We start from the raw sequence: 17,426 nt of genomic DNA, 5'->3' as shown, positions 1-17,426 counted from the left end.
ACAAAACCCAAACAATGTGGGGTTTTATGCAAAACAATCAGTCACAGAAGCAAAGAAACAACACACAGTGTGGGAGAAAATATTCACCAGCTCTTCATTTGTTCTAAGATTAATACTTTTGACATAGAAAGAACTAAAAGATACACATAATTTATAAATAATTCAGTCAAATGGGTAAAGAATTGCATAGCCATTTCTCCAAAGAAGAACCACAAGTGGCTAATAAATACATTTTAAAAATCAATTCTTGCCTCATGGGAAATAAAAACATTAAAACCAAAGCTGTAACAAGAATCCATTTCATCCTAGTTAGAAGAGCTATTGTTAAAGTTTTAAAAGTTGCTGATGAAAATTTAGAGGAAAAGCATGATAATATAAGATTAGTGGAAATGTGCATTTATAATATAGCCACTCTATAAATCAGGGTAGAAATCCTCCCCAAGCCAAAAGCATCCCTGCATTAGGATCCACTTCTTCCAGTCTTTCATGTATATAGAAAATAGGTGAGTAACATTAAAAAGAATTGCATACACATTCATGTTTATTATGATACTATTCAAAACATGCAAGATAAAGAATCAGTCTAGAAATCCATCAACAAATGAAGGTCTAAAGAAACATAATATGTACACACAATGAAGTACCATCAATCTGTGACAAAGAAGGAAATCCTGTCATCTGAAGGAAAATAAATGGACTTGGAGGGCACCATGGTGAACAAACTGAGCCAGACACAAACTTGAGGAGTCTATGCTTTCTCTTATATGTAGAAATACAGACAAAACCAAATATGGAAAGTAGAAGCACATGAAGGGCTATGAAGGGTCCTGATGGAAGGATGCTGAGACATACATGTACTGAAATGTCAGAACTTCAGTTGCAACAAACCTTTAAACAAACAGTTAAAGTCAGGAATCCATACAATTAATGTGTTTTAAAATGACTATACTACAAAAAAATAAGTTGTAGAGAGTGAGCTAGCTCAGTGGCTTTATTCATGATCCTAATCCCATTCATAAGAGCTGTATACTCGTGACGTAATCAGCACCTTCTATCTCCATGGTCAAATGGCTTACTCAACAACAATAGATGTAGCATTAAAGGCATAATTGCTTTGAGCAACTAGAGAAAAAAAAACAGCCATAGCTAAAAATTTCAGTTTTAAGCCTCTTCCTGTGGGAGGAGCTTCCACCTCATTGAGAGATCAAGTTCCTCTTCAAAATCATCCAGCTCCTGTTCCTTGGAGAGTTCCAAGAAGATCTGAGGGGAAAAGGAGAGAGAGAGAGAGAGAGAGAGAGAGAGAGAGAGAGAGAGAGAGAGAGAGAGAGAGAGAGAGATCACAATGCTTCTTTTTTCATGTAATAGGCAACTTTATTCAGAGCATTAGACAATTTATACTCTGATAGTTAAGAAGAGTCAGTGTGCATGCACAAGGGCAAACTGCCTGTGACTGACTGGCTGCACATGACAAAAAACAAGTATTTTTCTATAGAGGCACATAAACAAATAACAATAGCAAATTTAATGACTTATCTGAAATAAACTGACTCCTACCTATCATACCTAGAAGGGGCATGGAAACACATTCTAAGAACAACTATATGTTTTTAATGAAACTGAGGTCACAAGATTCTATCTTGTCTGAATCCAAAGATCATGCATTTAATGCTTGTGAACAAAAGTCTCTGAAATTGACCTACCTGCTCCAGGGTGGACTGTGAGAGACTGTACTCCTCCAGGTCAAAGCTCTGTTTAACTGTGTAAGAAAAAGCATATGTCAGGTCTCTTGTATGTTAAGTCTTGCATGTGTACTAAGTCATCACATGTCATGAATAGGATTATGTTATGAATAGCAATAAATTGCAGGGAACCACTAAATGAAATGACACACAATTTTTCCTGAGTATATTGTGTAACTGAAATATATATGACATTTGCTTTGATTTGTCTGGGAAAGAGCCAGCACTACATTTGTATGCTATGCAGTTTTTTAAGATCTGCATCACGGTGCCTAGGACATTTTCTTCCCTGAATAGGAAAAAAAGTCATTGATTCAGTAGACTTGGCACAGAAGTAGGTTGTTAAGGAAAGAGATTTTGGAAAAGAGAAAAGAAAGACACAGAGATAAAGTCAAGAGTTATCTAAAATGTTACCACAGCATGGAAAACTCTGCTTAACTGATTTAGACAGAAGGACAGTTCAAGTCATGTTAAATGGTATATAGGTTTGTTTTTTTTTTTTTTTTTTTTTTTTTTTTTTTTTTTTTTTTTTTTTTTTTTTTTTTGTGAAAAGATGCTCCCAATCCCAAAAGAATCATGATAGTGATGTTAATCTTAGGAATGCTGTGAAGGATGCCATGTCTCAAGAAGTTTAGGTGCTGAATTTAGACAATGGGAAGAAGATACATCAAGACAGCTTTGGATGTAGCCACCAGAAACCAGAAGATATCTATGGGACAGGAGGTGGCTATCTCTTTCTTAGTAGGGCAGGTGACAGACATGTGAAGGTGACATTGAGCAGGAAAAATAACAAACCCCTGGGATAAGTCCTACAAGCAGAAAATGAAAGCCATAAGACAGGCAACACAAAGCTCTGATCAAAGGATGAATACAGTGTGCTCTAAATTACACTGAAGCTCACCAATGGATACCAGATTATTCAGACTTATACAGGAGTTTATAGGTCATCAATGCTCTGGGCCAATAAAATACAACTGACTTTAAAATTATGTATATCTACTGTGATCTCTAAAGTAAAATTGATTATACATGTAAAATAATGTAACCTTCAAAGTACGGTGAATTTTATCTTCTTTTGTGCTTTCCTATGTGCAGTGTAAAAAAATACAATTAAACAAAAATGAAAACAACAAACCTTGCTATGTATATGCCCAGCTTACCTCTTTAGTTTTCTGCTTTTGTATTTCAAAAAGAACTCTGAATGCTCAGAATTATCCCGGAATGCTCTGATCCAATTTCTCAGTACTATGGGCTTCTTTTAAGTTCTGGAAGTATTTGATCTCAGAGTCTGACCTCTAGCTAGTCTCTTACCCGTCTCTAATTTGAAGAATGCCTGTGATAAAGGTTGCACATCTTCTCTGGGCAGTTTATAGACCATCAGAGAAGAGTACCTGGAAAGAAAGGAAGGCTGGGTTGGTCTCTAAGCATGTGACTTAACATCTATGGCATCCACTATGTTTGTTTTCATAAATAAGACTCTTTGACATAATTGAATCTCTGAAAGTGAGATCATTGAAGCAGGCCAGTTGACAAGAAGAATGGGAGGGAAAGATGGATAAGAATTGGTTCAGTATCTCAGGCTCCCTGGAAGGACCCATGTAGTTTAGGCATTTTTTGAGACTTTTTCCCACCCAGTCTTGACTGGGAACACAGGCTTCTTTTACCACCACATGGCTTCCTAGAATTTCCAAACCGGGTAGGAATGTACTTATTCAGTACAGAGTCCACATTTAGGCACCTCCTCCCCCAACTCTCAATGTTATTCTCAGGCAAAGAAGACTCTGAAAATCTGTAGGAAATGAAACCGTGGTTTCTCCAGAAGGGCCCAGAGTTCACCAATTGCTGGCCAGGCACTTATTTAACTACCTATTATCAACAATTAAGCATAAAAAAATTGACTTCACTTCAAAGGTTTTATTTTGTTTCATTTACAGAGCATTCTCTTTCACTAGCAGTGTTTATTGATTATATCTGTGTGAGGTAGTTTATACTGAATTAGAGCCCTTAAAAATGTGGAATAAAAATAAGAGTTATATGCTCTTGTCATCAGTCAACTGTGTCATTATTATCTTATTTGTGTCTGTATGATGCTTCTATTAGTAAAGACACTGGTGAAATACAAATGGTGTATTCTTTTTTTCCTTTTATTTAATACTTTATTTACATTTAAGATGCCATCCCCTTTCCCCATTTTCCTCCCTAGAAAACCCCTGTCCCATGCCCCCCTTTCCTTTTTGCTTTTATACATTTTTTAAAATGTTAATCAAAGGATTTATAAGTTTGGTAATGCTCTATCAGAAGCGTAACCCAATACCCAACCTAGACATAAAAACTATCTTTGACTGGTGGAGACCTATGAACATGTGCCTCCATGCCCCCTCTCTCTTTCTCTCTCTCACCACCTAGCTTCTCCTCTCCTTCATCTTCTCTCCTTACTCCATCTCTTCCTCTCAGTACTCCTTCCCACTTAGCTCCTCCTACATATCACTCTTCCTGTTAAAGTAAAACTCTTCTCTCAAAATACAATTAGAGCATACTTATTCCTAATTGTACCAGTGAGGTACAAGATAGTCCTAATACCCAGTCCATCATTTTGTTGACTAACCAGAACGTCTGTCATCTCTTCTAACTAAAACACTTAGTTACTTTTGATCCTGGCTTTTTTTTTTTTTTTTTTTTTTTTTTTTTTTTTTTTTTTTTTTTTTTTTTTTTGCTTTAGAATGAATGTCAGCTGAAAACCATCTACTCAGATCTTTTCTCTCAAAGTAAATAGCCAGGATTGGCTATGAGACTATAGGTCTTCAATCCCGTCAGAAATCCAGAATGACTGAGTTAACTGAAGTTATGGGAAGCACTAAACATAGCTTCTAAGACAAATGGTGTATTCTTATAAGTACTGGGTATTTACTCCATAGTCATTCAGCAGATATTCTTTGACAAATTTGCTCTTTAGGTGTTGGGTTGAGCCAATATATCTGGATCAGGAGTGGAATCACAAAGGCACAAGACAAATGTGGGAAGGGTATCTGTGACCATGCTTAGGTTGCTACCGCATTACCACACCCAAATCAGAGTCTTCTCTCTGTTAAGTAAGGACATGAAGCAACTCTAGGTCTTACCCAAAAATGTCTATTTGCTTAAAATGGTTCTAACTTTTAAAGAGCAGTATAAAAACTGGATAACCTAAGACCTAGACAAAACCTGTGACATAATTGGGCCACAACCATGTTACCTCAGATTTAACCAACCCTCTGTTCTCTAGAAGACTTTGAGCAGTGCCCACAGTTCAGTGACCTCTTTGAGGTTTTCTTACAGTGTAAACATGACCCCCAGTGTCTACCAAGCCAAACAAATCCCAGGGGAAAGTGAGTGTACTTTGCTAGATCAAAAATAGGACCTGTGGGCTGGAGAGATGACTCAGCCAGGATAGTGCCTGCCATGTAAGCATGAGGAAGTACATAAGTTTGTAACTCAGAACTCACAGAAACTGGATGGGTCTAAGTGTGTCTGTAATCCTGGCACTGGTTGGGGGTAGGCGAGAGCTTGGGCAGAAATAGGCTTAGCCATAGAGCTTGGTGGCAAGCCTGTGTAGCAAAAATGCTTACTTCAGATTCCTTGAAAAACACTGTCTCAAATGATAAGATAGAGGATGATAATTGAGGCAAGGGATGACTTGTGGCCTATATCATGTTGTGTGTGTGTGTGTCTGTGTGTGTTTGTGTGTACACATGCAGGCACATATGTGGGAGCTTATGTGTTCATGTGTACTCATGTGTGCACATGCACATAAGCAGACAGACTGACCGACAGAGACATATCACAAGCGCATCTTCGAAACTGTGCTTACCTTTCCTGTCGAGCAGCCTGGGGGAAAAGCCTCATGATCTCCATGTTGAGGGGCTCCACCTGCATTGGAGTCTTCACCTTCATCTCCAGGAGATATTCTTTGTCAAATTTGCTCTTTAGATGTTGAATGGATCCAATACATCTAGGTCAGGAATAGGAATTACAAAAGCACAAGACAAATGTGGGAATGGTGCCTGTGAGCATGTGCAGATCACAACTCGGTCACCCAACTCAGAGTCTCCTTACTGTTAAATAGGGAAGTGGCAACTCCAACTCTTACCCATGAATGCTGATTTGCTTAAAAAGCAAATTTGTTACATCTGATTATCACAAAGTGAACAGGTATGGGATGAAAACAGGCACCCACCTCAGCCTCCCAGACACCATGATGGCCACGCGGTCACACACAGCCTCTGCCTCTGCCATGTAATGGGTGGTCAGGAGAGCTCCCCTCTCTGTGTTTGCAAAGGTGGCCTGGATCGCCTGCCTATTGTCAAGAGAAGAACTGGGATGAACAGAAGTCCTCTGACTCTTCTAGGCACAGGAGAGAGGAAAGTCCATGTGGCAGAGATGAGAAATTATCAATGTAGTCCAAGCAATATGGACACATAGAGAAAGAGAACTGTCAAGTTGGTTGCTAGAGAAACACTGGTGATGCCGCAGAAGCTGTTATGAGAAAACACTTAGAAGGATGCTTGAGAGCACACATTCTGAGTAGAAAGGGACTGTTTTTGAGACCGAACAAAGACTCAATTCTCCGAACTCCATTGTGAACCATCAATAAATGTTTGTATGGTCTCACCCAAAATAATAGTTTTTAAAGATATGAATGGTGTTGTCCACACTTATTGCTGTTAATCAATTCATAAGCTCCCTACCAGCTGTGATGCTGCCATGATGGCGACAGTCCCTCACCATATTTGCTGCTGCCCCTCAGGGTCCATTCCAGTGGACGGCTCATCCAGAAGCACCACAGAAGGGTTCCCCAGGATGCTCAGCACAAAGCACAGCTGCAACAAGAGGGACAGTCCATGTTGCATTACCTCAAGTATGGCCCCCTGAGGTGTGCTCGAAGCCCTTCCCCCTGAGTCCTGCCTATACCTTTCTCTTCACTTCCTCAGACAGTGTCTTCACAGGAGACTTCAGCTGGTCCTGCAGCTTGAGTGCATCTGCCAACCTGAAGAGAGAATGCAGAAGTTGGTGAAGTTGATGAGAGGGTGGGGCATTGAGCCTGGCAAGATGGAGGAGTGGGGCCCAAGAAGGTAGCTCAAGAAATGTACTGAAACATTCAACATGGTCAGAGTGACAAAAGATACTATCTCTGCGACAAAGAGAGATGCATTGTCCTGTTTTTAAATTGGTAGTTCTATTTTCAAATTCTTCTGCAGTTTTGTTTATATTTAAAGTACACTCAATTATTTACTATTGAATACTAACCATTTCCCCTCCATCCTTGAAATGAATAAAACTTTGAAAGTTTTCTCTACCCCACCCAGTCAATCAATAGAATTGATTACTGTGGAAGTGGCCATCCCCAGCCATTTTCCCATCACTTGGGTACAGAAGTAAACAGGTGCAGACCCTCATGTACCTTGCAATGGCCACGTTAGCATCACTCTTTCTCATCCCCTTTATGGCTGCAAATATCTCCAGGTGTTCCCTCACTGTCAGGTTGTGCCACAGAGCGTTTTCCTGAGGACAGTACCCCAGGAACCCAGGGGTGCCCCCTGTGCTGTTCCCCTTCAGCAGCACCTATGGATAAAAGGTCACTGTCAGGGCTCAAACTCAGTACTTTTGCTAAAAGTACTCTGTGACAGACTTCAGTGACAATCTCAGTAAGACAGAAGGATTCATCCCAAGAACAAGTGTGCCAATTCAAGAGTGCGCAAAGGTGCCACATTACCTTATATTAAAAGGTGATCCACATGGAAATGCAATTAAAAACCATTGCAAGGGGCTGGAGAAATGGTTAAAGTGATTGCCACATAAGCACAAGGACCCAAATCCAATCCCAGTATCCACATTACAGGTGGAGCAATGATAACACCTATAACCCCAAAGCAGGGTTGACAGTGACAGAAAGATCCCAGGGACTTGATGACCAGCTGATCAATATAATTGAGTTAACCAAGAATCATTGGAAGACAGTTTCAGAAAAAAAAGAGGATGACTGATGAAGATATCCAGTATCAACCTTTTGACTACATGCATGTTCACACATGCACACATCTGAGTATGTACACAGAAAAATGCAATGAGATGAGATATCACTTCACATCTGTAGAAAGGCTACTATCAAAAAGGAGGACATTAAAACGATGAGGTAGAGAAAATGGAACTGTTGTCCATAGTTGGTACAAATACATATTAGTATAGTCAGTTATGGAAATGGCAGGATGTCTTCTGCAGGGGATGGGGGTGTGGAGGACATGGCTGAGGTATGACTGTTAATGCCCATTTCCTGGTATGTTGTCAAAGGGATTGAAAACTCCTTTTCTTTCCTTTGCTTTTTAAATGACCTTTTCAGTCCTGTGTTTCTATTTGTAATAGAGAAGATGAAGTCAACCAAATGTCCATTACAGGATTAATGGGTTTTCAAATGTATCGTTAGACACACAACATGATACTATTCAGCCTTTAAGATGTGAAGGTCTCCTTTTGTCTGTGATAACATGGATGGACCTAGGAAATATGAGATGTTTTCCTTTGTATTGCTGTGATAAAACTCTGACCAAAGGCAACTTGAGGAGGAATGGATTTATGTGGGCCTGCCTTTCCAGATCATAGTCGATTCTTGATGGTAGTCAAGGCAGGAATTTAGTACAGAAACCTGAAAGCAGGAACTGAAGCAGAAACCATGGAGGGATGCTGCTTACTGCTTAGGTTTCCCTTGCTTGCTCAGTTACATTTCTTCTATAGCCCAGACCCACCTGCCCAAATGTGGTCCTTCCCACAGTGGTCTGGGCCTTTCTTCATCAATTAGCAATGAAGGAGATGCCCCATGGATGTGCCCACAGTGCAATCTGATGGTGTTAATTCCTTGGCTGAGAGTTCTTCTTCCTCAGTCTGTCTAGGTCTGTGTCAGGTTGACTGACGATGACAATGTGGGATGTGACATAAAGCAGGCACATTAGACAGACACTGTTTGACTACATTAATATGCACATGCACCATTTAAATGAGTTAAACTTGAAGCAATAAAAAATAGAAAAGACTGGAGGCATGCCTCAGCCCTTAAAGGGGAAGTAGTTAAAGATAGGTGGAGACTGGCAAGGAACAGCATCTGTAGCTAGATTTGGAGAGTCCTTCTAGGTTAGACTGTGCCATGAATATTGCATATACACGCTTTTGAACTTCTGCTCCACCATGGCTTCAGAGAAACTGTGCATGTAAGTTTCTTCTCCCTACACTGTGGAATGTTTGACAGTGTCAGGGGCAGCCTTGCTTATGTACTGAAGGCCCAAAATCAGCAATAGGCCTTAGTCAGGTTGGTAACACAAAGTCTTGGGTCTCTGTGGAAAAACACCAAAACAGATATCTATAAGATATTGTAAACAGGCAGCTTTGGTGAAAATTTACCAGCCTGGTTAAGAACAAGTAGTCATAGGTCTTGTGGACAGTCATAGACCTTGGGTACCTTTGGTGGATAGTACCAACTTAGATAAGGACAAGTGAATCATAGGTGGAGTCATAGTGATCTGTCCCCTGAACCTTCATCCAGCTGATCCCTGTAGCAGGAGCTAAGGTGGGAGGAGTAAGGAGAGGAAAGGAAGAGGAGGAGCTAGGGAGAGAGAGATGTAGGATCATGGAGAGCCACACAGGTATGGAGAGCAGTCATGAGTAACAGCTTTTATTTAGGTTAGCTAACCGGGAAACAACTCTCTTTGCATGGGCATATTGTTATTGAGCTTTACCAAACATATAAAGCCTTTGATTAATCTTTAAGCATTAGAATCTTTATTTTCTACTGGGCCTGCCTGGAAGATGAGATGGTCTGGACAATGCCCAGCCTTGCAGAGACTTCTTGGAAGATTGGCAGCGCCATCCCCCACGCTGGCGTCTTGTGGGTGGCAGGGCTGGTGTTTCTGGCTGGCCGTTTCTAGCTGCGGAACGCATGTGGCCTCTGGCCATGGAACATGGCGGCCGAGCTAGGCAAAGGTGCTGTACCTTAGATAGTAGGCTGCACCAGAGGCCATTTTTTAAATAATTACTCCAATAAATTGGTGCCCAGCGTATGGCACAAATTCACTAGAAACTTAAGTCACCTGAGAGTAAAAGTTATATTTTTTTAAAAAGAAAGTGAGTGAATGATTGGCGCTAATAGGAGCCACGTGACTACAGCATGGGAACTGTGTTTGAAGAAACTGCTGGCAGACAGGTTCTCTGCTGAGAGAAATTGTAGGCTGCTCTGAGCCAAGAGAGCAAAAAAAAAAAGCCTCTGTTGTGAAACAGTTGCTGATTTAAGTATAAAGTTGAAATACAGGCATTATTTGCTTTTAAGAAAAATTTATAAACAAATTTGTCTGAATCACTTGGAGATTATCGCCTGTGGTATGGAACCTAAAGAAAATTGTCACTGGCTCTAGAGTAAACAGTACAGTGTATAAGTGAAAGCTGCTCTGGAGTACAGAGACAAACAAATAGATAGTATAAATAAAAAAAAAAACTGTTCTAGGCAGAGGGCCAAACAAAATGATAGTGTAAATCAGATATATTCAGATGATATAAAATTATATTGCCTCACAGGAGACTCAGGTTCTGTCTAACGTGGGCCCCATGAGAATTCTGGGTGCTTTTCCTGCTTGGCAAAATAGGGAAGGCCTAAAGAATAGACACATACAGTATTTTAGTTATTAAGTTGATGTTATTTTCAAGATGGATGTGTTTTTCAGTTTTGTGGTATATTTTTTTCTCTGAGAATGAGGTCAAGATAAAGGTTTTTCTGGTTACTGGCTCAAGAAAATGCTGTTTTTGGAAAAATGTTTTGGCTGTGTTTTTTAAAAAAGAGTTGATTAAAGTATTTCTACCTTCCAAAATTATATAGATTAGACATGATAGAGGCAGGTTGCCTAAATACAAGATTCCAGAATTCAAACAAAAAATTATCTCGATACTAAAATTTGTTTTGAAAATTGTATATTGCAGAATATACAGTCTTGGTGTATCTACTCATCAAACAAGCTGAGAAGTCCTACTCGAACCTCTGATGTCCTGAAATTTCAGCTAGATCCAGTGAAGACACAGACACCAGAGGCTTATCAATTTACCTTTCCCCCACCCCTCTTCTAATATCTCAATGCCTGTAATCAGCTTGATTAAGAAGTTAATGAAGAGTCGGTGTCCCTATTCCCTGGGCCTGGGGACTGAGGTGGTTAATATTAGGGTGTCCTAGGGAAAAGTAATAGTTTTATTGGAAAAGGGAGGAATAGTTAAAATTGATTACTTAGCCATAACCTATTTGGTATAAATCTATATAATTGTTATTAAGCTAAAGTTATATTTCTTAAATGATACAAAATTTATTTTGAGTTTAAATTTAAAGTTTTCATTGGTATGAGTTTCTTACTGATATAAAAGTGAGATTAATATTCTTACTCTCATAGGCATTGTGCATATATAACACATTTAGGAATACAAGGCTTAGACCCAGACCTTCTTTAACTTTTTTAACTGATTTGAAATGGTTAGTCTGTGAGTTGAGGGCCTATTGCAATTATATAGCTCTGAGTTTATTGTTAGGGTGTTTTCTATATTTTATTTAGAAATAGTGGAGAGGAATTTACAGATCACAGTCCAGATTACTTTACATAAATAGTTGGTTTTCAAAAACATCAAAAGTCCACAGAAGTGATGCTACTAACATTTCTATATTAATGGTCATTTTGATTAGAGACCTGTCTGCTCCTGACAGCTTCCCTGTCTAGGATTCTAAGAAGAAATTGAGCCTCTCTGGAGTTACTCCAGTTGTAGTGAGACAGCCACTAGGCAAAAATTGCCTCTTTTCATCTACAGACATATTACTGTCCAGAAAAGAACACACTTGCAAAATAGTCGACTGATTATATCTGCCAAGGCAGACTATTCAGTCCTTAATAATTCTACATTACTAAGTCTGTCAGATGATCCTGGGCCAGAAGGATGAAGATTGGATGCTCCAATGTTTTGTAGTATAGAAACTGTTCAGGTGTTCAGCGGTCTCTATAAACTGGCTAAGTTTTAGAAGCCATGTTTGTGCTTCCCATAATTTCAGTTAATTCAGTCATTCTGGGTCTCTGATTGGGTTAAAAACTTACAGTCTCATAGCCAGCCCAGGCTATTTACTTTGAGAAAACAGATTTGAGAAGATGGTTTTCAGCTGAAATTCATTCTAAAGCCAATAAAAAGGCCAGGTTCAAAGCTATGTCTTTTAGTTAAGAGAGATGAGAGAGGTTCTATTTAGTTGACAAAATTGATAGACTGGGCATTAGGTCTATCTTGTACCTTACTGATACAAACTGATATAGTTATGTTCTAATTGTTTTTTGAGACTCCATTTTTTTTTTTTTTTTTAAATTTTAACAGAAAGGGTCATATGTCGCAGGAGCTAATTTGGGAGGAGTAAGGAGAGGAAGAGAAGGAGCTAGGGAGAGAGAGATGTAGGAGTGATGGAGAGCCATGCAGGTATGGAGAGCAATCATGGGTAACAACTTTGATTTAGGTTAGCTAATTGGGAAACAAATCTCTTTATATGGGCATATTGTTATTGCGCTATACCAAACATATAAAGCCTTTGATTAATCCTTAAGCAGTAGAGTCTCCACTTTCTACCAGGCCCACATGGATGAGAAGATGGTCTGGGCAATGCCCAACCTTACAGAGACAATAGATGACAAAGCCATCTCCCACACTGGCATCTCGTGGGTGGCAGGACTGTTGTTTCTGACTGGCTGTTTCTAGCTGTGGAATGCATGTGGCCTCTGGCCACGGAACATGGCAGCTGAGGTAGGCAGAGCCGCCAAAACTTAAATAGTCGGCTTGACCAGTGGCCATTTTTAAAATAATTACTCCAACAGATACCCTGTTCTGGAAGGTATCTATACTCCCCCTGAACATATACACGCCTGCATCATCCCCTTTACCACATTCTGCCTTTCTGTGTATATAACTCCAGTATGAAAAAGTAAATATTACGGTTTGATCAGGCTATAGACAAGCCATCTTCCTTTCTGTTCACCTGTTCCACCATTCTCTCTTTCATGTGATCTCTGTGGACCCTGTTCAATGCCCTGCTGGACAGGGCCTTACAGTTATAAGAAGAGAGAATCCTGTCTCTCTTCTCTTTCTCATGCTTGATCACCAACACTCTTTTCTGGCACATTCACACACACTCTGCCCTTCTCCCAGGCATTGTCTAAAGCAGCTCTGCCCTGTAAATGTGGGGAAGGGGAATGACCTGTTTCTATTTTCTGGCATCACCTCTCCTGGCTAAGTATAAACTTTGTTTGCCTTGCCATTTTGTTTCTGAGGCAAGTGACAAGCTGGCAAGCAATTCAACTTTGCATGCATTCTTCTCTACCCTCTGCTACTCTGAAAAGCACCTTATTGGATTTGTCCAAAAAAGATTTTAATACAACTGTATAAGTTCCAATATATATGAATTGGTAATGGCACTTCATGAAAATGAACAGTAGCATGCTGAAATTATAAAGGCCATTTAAAATTATATTTAGTGGATTATATGGTCCAGGAAACAGAATCTGTTAATATTTTTATAATAATTAGTATTATGAAGATCAATAACATTCCTTCTCAATACATTCATGGGAAAAGGATAGTTTCAAAGCATTCTTGGATGCCTGCTAAGTGTTTATGTTTATAGTCAGATATCAGAGCTGTTTTCAGTTGTGGTCAAAGAAGGTTCCTTTCACAATGGGATGAGTTTCATAAATGGTACGGATAATAAGTGATTCTTAAGTGCCCAGAACTAAACATAATATCTTTGTAGCCCTTTCCAAGGCTCAGGGAACACTGAAACAGAAGCAAAAAGAATATTAAAGGCATAAGATATAAGGTATTGTGCTGTGAACTCCTGAATCTAACATGGGCTTCACATTCATGAATTCACAGCAGCTGCAGCTACCTACCCAAGACTTATATATGATTAGTCCTGCCAACATTTCATTTTAGATGATTGAGAAGCTCAGGAGCCCTACCCATTACTGGTCATTAATAGCAGGTAGGTCGTATTCCTCAGTAGCTACTGATAAGTTGTTCATGCCACACTCATACAAGCAACCCTAATGAATTTTAATGGATCATAAAGAGACATGAAGTAGAAGGAAAGGTTTGGGAGAAGAAAAAGGGTCTCAATGTGAGAGGGAGGGAGAAGAAAAAAGCTAAAAGGGTGCTGAATATAATAAAATTAATTTCATACACATAAAATTATCAAAACATTTAAAAGCATCCCCATTGTATGGTTAGCATCTGTGTTGCCCAAAGTGAGATTTTGTAATTCAGTATAGTATTTTTGAAACTTTGAAGAATAACATTTTTCAAGTTGTCATCTGGGTATTGTTGGAGAAAATGTTATCACCCATCTACCTACCTGTCCAGCACTTGGCTTGGTTTCTCCAGTTATCATCTTAATGGATGTACTTTTACCAGCTCTATTATGTCCCAGTAATCCTACAACCTCACCTGAGAAAAAGAACCCACGTTAGTAACAATAGTGGCTATTACAGGTTTCTCTGTGTGACAAATGCTCTTTGATGAGCCTTAAATATGATATTTTTTTGATTGTCATGGTATGTGAAAGGACATGAATAAAATTGGCATAGAACTACGCAGGGCAAGACATAGCTCAGCACCGAGGAGGTGTACTGTTCTTGTAGAAGACCTAAACTTGGTTCTTAGCACCCACAACAGGCATCTCAGGGCCACAGAACTCCATGTCCTGGGGACCTGGTACTCAATCTAGATCTAGAAGCGTCTGCTCTCACAAGCATGCATGCTCACACACAACGTATGCATAAGTTAAAACAAAATAAATCTTTAAAACAGTCATGCTCAGGCATAATAAAATAGTACATATTACAAACCCATAGTAAACATTGTAATTCATAAAGAAAATAAAAAACTTGTCTATGTGTAAAGAAAGGGATTGGGTATCTGCTTTTATCACTCCTGTTTCATATGGTATTAAAAATGTCAACCACAGCTATTATATAAGAAATTTAAAAATATATGAACAAAAAAGTAGACAATTGAATCATCCCTGTTAGCCAATAATATAATTCTATACATAAAAATCTTTTACAAGTCCATAAAAAGATGAATGTGGCAAGATAGGAAACCAGCATACAAAATAGACAGCTTTTCTTTTCAGATTACATGTATTTTATTTATTTTATTTATAGGAGTGTTTTGTCTGCATTTATGCCTGTGTATCATATGAGTCCCAGGTACCAGCCAAGGTCAGAAGAGGGTATCAGATTCCTCAGAACTAGAGTTACTTATGATGATGATGAGCTACCATGTGGGTACTGGTAACCAAATGCAGGTTCTCTGTGGGAGCAACTGGTCTTAACCATTGAACCATCTCTCTAGCTTTAAGTAGCATCAATATGAACACAGTGAGATAGAAACCCATTCACAAGTATACAGAATAAGGCATATAGAAATAAATATAAATAAGTGGATGAAAAAATCTTTATAATGAAAATTACAGAATAGTTGAGAAAGAAATTGAAGACACTGAGAAATGAAACAAACAAACAAAAGATGAAGTGAAAGCCAAGGAGGGGCTACTTGATATTGGATAGATGGTGGACAAGTCAGGGAATGGAGGACCAGGGAGAAGCGAGGTGGTTGAATATGAGCCTTATACCACATTTCCATGCATGAAAATGTCGGGGTGAATCCCATTAACCTGTACAATTAATCTGTATTAATTAAAGAAAACTATATGATGGTATAGAGATGAGTAACAGCTGTGACAACACTGAAAAGGAATAGAAACTCTTGAGTTTCCACCACTTGCCAAGAGCCATAGGATGAGGGAAGTCTAAGTCGTACTGGGTCAGATGGAGAGAGTCAGAAGTTGGCAAGGCTCTGCTTACCCTGTGGTCAAGATATCAGGTTGGAATAGCAGAATGTAGGTCAGTTCCCTGGTAAACAATATTGATTAGGAGAGCAGCAGCACTGATTTAATAGGAAGACTGTATTTTAAATGGTTTAGTGACAAAGAATGCTTGTGATTTCCACACCAGTTTGACTGTGCCCCTACTCAAAGGGTAAATCATTTCTGTCATAAAGCAACAGTTAACAGCCACTCTACTGGGAAAGAAGAAATAGCATAGCTTCTGAGCAGGCTGACTGAAGGACAGGGACACTTATGTGTTGAGGGTGTTCCTGAGCCAGAACCAGTGTCCAACCTTTTCGAACACAGAAAGAGATGTTTCTTGTGGCTATCTTCTTCTTGCTCTTAAGAACGAAGCATTTCTTCTTTCCCTTGTACTCCTTGCGAAGGCAGCTGGCAATGATGGGTGGCTTCTGCAAACAAGTCATGCCAGTGAATGGTCATTATAAGCATAAGTCTATAAGTAGATTATCAAATCCAACCTGACTTGGCCTTGGAGTTTCTAGTTATTCTTAGGTAGTATACCTAAAATCTATGTAATTTTATTGATGTCCAATAAATTGATATTCTAAATTCCCAGAACTTTCTTTGTACTAATATGGGAGCATAGCCAGACATAATTTTCTTATGTTTTAGTAATATTTAAAAACTTTTTGAGACACATCTGCCATTGTAAATTTTACCTAGAACACTGTAATTGTGGCTTTAATAATGTTTCAAAATAATATAATTGTGTTGTTGTCTTACATTTAAGGATAAATTGTTAGCCTTCAAAGAGTCTCAATTCCACACCTCGCTAGCCTTCTTTGGTCCATTTAAGGAAAAGAAAACATTCGACTCCAAAAAATACAATAAAACAGAAACAAATATAATTAATCTTATCATCCACCACTTGACTAAGTTCTAATCATTTACCTTATTGTGCTATGTACTGTGCTATCTACTGGAGAACATCTTGATACTGCACGTGGTGTGCATTTCTAAGGTAAAATATCTTACTGTCAAGAGAATAGAATCTCTCAACACCCCGGATGGGCTAGGCATTTCACTGGGCCAAGGGCCTATTACCTTTGGAAAGTTGGGCTCATCTTAAGCCATGCTAAAGAGATAGGTGTAACAATTAGTTCTTTAATGAGAACTGTTCTCCCCTGACACACCCCAGAATCCTTAACCCTAATACAGAAGCTTACAGGTTGCAGCTGTGTAAGGGCCCTAAACCTTCCATATTTTGTGAATTGTTCAGAAAAGTGGAACTTCTCTATTTCTTTCTTCTATCTCTTTTCTAAGCATGTGTTCCTTAACTTAACACTCTGGACTTTCCTCCCAACACATTGGGTTTCCTTGTTCTTTTGCTAAAGCATCCCTCCCTCCCTGCAATGTAGCTGCTCATCTACCATGTGTCTTATCTCCATGGAAACTTAAAATGACTTCCCTCTTCTGTGCGCCTGCTGTGGTCTTGCAGTTTGCCTGCCAGGAGGGTTTTCTTTGAAAATGTAATAAATATGTCCTTAAGTTTCCATTTGAGCCCAGTCTTATATGATTGTAGTAATGACTCTAAGAACCCCAAATGGCATTCTAATTTCCACTGTATCACAATCATTCAGAATGTAATGGTAACAAGGGAAACCAGTAGTTAAATATACTCACTAGTGTTTAAAAGAATCCAAAAGGGCTACAGTTTCTAATGCAAGAAACAAAAAAATAAACCTACTGGGACATCCTGA

The 17,426-nt window shown here is 39.1% G+C and overlaps 1 protein-coding gene across 1 annotated transcript in view; it reads right to left on the bottom strand.

Annotated features, from left to right (window-relative positions):
* Positions 1-739: 739 nt before the first annotated feature.
* The window catches only part of LOC117710633 (ABC-type organic anion transporter ABCA8A-like), an 88,392-nt gene continuing 71,705 nt past the window's right edge, over positions 740-17,426 (bottom strand). Inside the window, exons 30-39 of the mRNA XM_034505671.2 lie at positions 15,998-16,115; positions 14,170-14,261; positions 7,177-7,337; positions 6,687-6,762; positions 6,501-6,595; positions 5,953-6,072; positions 5,587-5,727; positions 3,051-3,130; positions 1,701-1,756; positions 740-1,260 (exon numbers count right to left, since the gene is read on the bottom strand). Coding sequence (XP_034361562.1) covers positions 1,162-1,260; positions 1,701-1,756; positions 3,051-3,130; positions 5,587-5,727; positions 5,953-6,072; positions 6,501-6,595; positions 6,687-6,762; positions 7,177-7,337; positions 14,170-14,261; positions 15,998-16,115 — 1,038 coding nt within the window. The 3' untranslated portion in view covers positions 740-1,161. The remainder of the gene's footprint in view (positions 1,261-1,700; positions 1,757-3,050; positions 3,131-5,586; positions 5,728-5,952; positions 6,073-6,500; positions 6,596-6,686; positions 6,763-7,176; positions 7,338-14,169; positions 14,262-15,997; positions 16,116-17,426) is intronic.

Source organism: Arvicanthis niloticus, chromosome 6 (genome assembly GCF_011762505.2).
Source record: "Arvicanthis niloticus isolate mArvNil1 chromosome 6, mArvNil1.pat.X, whole genome shotgun sequence".
NCBI classification, from domain to species: domain Eukaryota; kingdom Metazoa; phylum Chordata; class Mammalia; order Rodentia; family Muridae; genus Arvicanthis; species Arvicanthis niloticus.
The sequence above is the reverse complement of the archived record's forward strand: the minus strand, read 5'-3'. Positions and strand labels throughout refer to the sequence as shown.